Source organism: Carex rostrata, chromosome 9 (genome assembly GCF_964058835.1).
Source record: "Carex rostrata chromosome 9, lpCarRost1.2, whole genome shotgun sequence".
In the NCBI taxonomy this organism is placed as follows: Eukaryota; Viridiplantae; Streptophyta; class Magnoliopsida; order Poales; family Cyperaceae; genus Carex; species Carex rostrata.
In genome coordinates, this window is record NC_135926.1 from 5454825 (window position 1) to 5457673 (window position 2849).

At 34.4% G+C, this 2849-nt stretch overlaps 1 protein-coding gene across 1 annotated transcript; it reads right to left on the bottom strand.

The window, feature by feature from the left end:
* Window positions 1-1054: 1054 nt before the first annotated feature.
* On the bottom strand, window positions 1055-1644 carry LOC144559431 (uncharacterized). Its single transcript, XM_078308455.1, has one exon. It carries the CDS (start codon window positions 1590-1592, stop codon window positions 1182-1184), a length of 411 nt encoding a protein of 136 aa, XP_078164581.1. The 5' UTR covers window positions 1593-1644; the 3' UTR covers window positions 1055-1181.
* Between the last annotated feature and the right edge of the window lie 1205 nt (window positions 1645-2849).

Consider the following 2849-nt stretch of genomic DNA (forward strand, 5'->3'; position numbering starts at 1 on the left):
GCACACATTATAAATCCAACATTATCGTCATCTCGGCATTTATGATTGTTTTAATTAACGTGGCCTCATCAAATTTTCCAATTGTTACATATGATGGTATCTGGTTTCAGGTTTGTAGCTGCAATTACAGAGATTAATTCAACCAATCCTTTGGCTTCCCATGGATAGATTTAAACATTGCATGAATATTATATACCTGGATCATGTACAAAACACCACAAACATGATCACCTATAATGCTTCCTTAATTGGCTCCTCGTTATACAAATGAATGAGTTCATCATTTCAGGCGCTTCCGCAACAAATGCAGAGACTTGATGAGGATGTCATACATGACGTGGTTATGTGGCGATAGATTTGGAGGTGCGGAAAGAAGTGAAAAGGGTTGGGAAAAGGGGAAAGGAAATGATCTTAATCACTGAAGACCAATGGTAGAAACGAGGGGGGGTGAGGAGAAGCCATCCAGCAATTAATCTCTATTGAACAACACACTAGAGGTCATAGTGACTTGTCTGAGGAATAGAGGTGGAAGATAACTAACGTCGAAGGGGATTTGAATAAGGGCAAATTGTCAATATTAATGTTTACTATTATTAAATTACATTTTTTAGTTATTATGGAATGGGTATATTAATAAATTGATTTAATTTAAATGGGAAAATAACTAAATTTTGTTGAGTAGGGATAAAATGTTTCATTATTTTCGTATTCAAATTATGTTTCATATCCTTATTTCTATTTTTAAAATCCAATCAGTCGATTCAGATAAAATCAACATGACCTCGATATAAAAATGTACTAGGAGATTGAAACCTATAATTTTTTGATGCTTTTAATATTTATATATAGGTAAAAAATTACTGTTCTTTAGAAGATTTTGGACCATCTAACAACGATGATTTTGTACTATTTTTAAATGAGCTCATTCCTTTTCCAAAGAATAAAGGAAAATGATAACTCCACGTAACTTTAAAATAGCAGCAAAACAAATAGGGTGATCAGTTGCTTCTTATATAAAGAAAAAACAATAATATGTATCAATTCTAAAATAATATAAGCAAAGAATTAAGTTTTATTAACAAGAAAGAATCATGACAAGCTGTGACGACAATTACAAAACCCCATAAAAAAATAACCGAGCAACAATATTGCACATCTATCATTTCCTAATCTTGATATCTCTATAAAACAAAGACAAGAATAGCACTGGCGACACCAATCAAGCTAACAATTGGTACGGTAACCGAGGCACCTGACAAGGTAGGTGGCTCGGCAGAAGGGAAGGAGATAGCAGAAGGAGCCATGGCTGCCGGTGCTTCCGAAGGTGTGCCAGTTGGTGGGGCCGGAGGTGAGCTGAGAGGCGATGAACTCACTGGTACCGGAGCTGGAGATGTAGCAAGTGGAGGGGATGATACTGGTACAGAAGCTGGTATAGGTGCTGGTACAGGTGCATTTTTAGGAGAAGGGAATGGGACTGGGGATGGTATGGGAGCCGGTATAGGAGCAGCACCAGGGGCTTGAGCAAAAGTGGTTAGAAAGATTGAGAAAATGAAAAGAGTAAAGACTGAGAATTGCAAAGAAGTGATTGCCATTTTTTTTTCTTTATAGATGAAATGAAGAGTATATAGTAAGATTGAGGCTAAGAGTTTGTGTGATTGCTGAGGTGATGAGGCAGTGTGAGAACTGTATATATAGGAATGGGGAAGCAAAGAAAAACTCGTTTGGGATGGTTCATAGAAAAGAGGCAATTAAAACTCGAAGGGTACAGATTGATTAGTTCAATGCCGACTTTAATGTCCGGTTTGGTAGGAGCAATTAATTGATCTCTCTCTAAACGAATTTTCTTCCTTGGTTTATCAGTGATGCTTGCTGTATTGTCAATTGAAATAAAATACAAAATTAATAGTCTAATTTGGTTCTTGGTAGGTCAAATCACCTACCAATATAATTTGGACATCTAAAAGTGTGTCAGAAAAAAATAAAACAAATTACTGCAGAATTTTTATGACACAAATTTAGATAAAATAATTCAAATTAAATGCTGACAAAGGCTTTCTGTAATTTTATAGAGTGGAGGTGTCAAAATTAACATTTGAGGTAACAGAAGAATATTATTTCACCATGTCATAAAATTATCAATATATCATTAAGAGATCTTCCTAAATTAACCAAGCACCAATGCAATGATATAAATGATGACATTTTTCGCCACATTAGTAGTTATATACCTAGCAATTTGGTTTGAATAAATTTTATTTCTGCTCTGACAGCATCTGTCAGATTTCTCAAAAAAAAAAGAGAATAAATTTTATATCATCTTTATCCTACAATTTGAATTTTATTTTAAAATTTTGTAATTTCAAATTTGACAGTCTTATAATATATTAATTACAAACTAAATGTGATGCAACCATTTAGAATTTTTATCAAGAACGCGTTGAGTTTCCGAGTCAAATAGATGGCTATAGGTTCTTATTTCTTAAAATATGAACGGAACTGAACTGGAAAGGTCAGTTGTGACAACCTATAAACGAGTAGCAGGTTACCGCACCAGCAAATCAGCAATCAATTCAAATTCATCATTCATTTATGACCCGGCTGACCAAATCAAGGCTGCCCGGTTTGGCATTTTCCATCGTTGCACCAATCTTCTTACCTGTTCAAATTCTTTGCAATTAAAAATTGTAATGAAAGCTCAGATAATAATTATTACCCGTCCACATTTTGCTGTAATGTTCTATTTAAGAATGAAAAATGCAGGTTCATTATCCTAATCGGACTTCGGATATTAAAGAAATGGTCTATATTGCGGGCTGCTTAACTAACCGTATATCTGTGATTACTGTTTT

Bases quoted from the DNA above. Each gene is read 5' to 3' on its own strand.
- LOC144559431 (XM_078308455.1), bottom strand. From the start codon at position 1,592: ATGGCAATCACTTCTTTGCAATTCTCAGTCTTTACTCTTTTCATTTTC.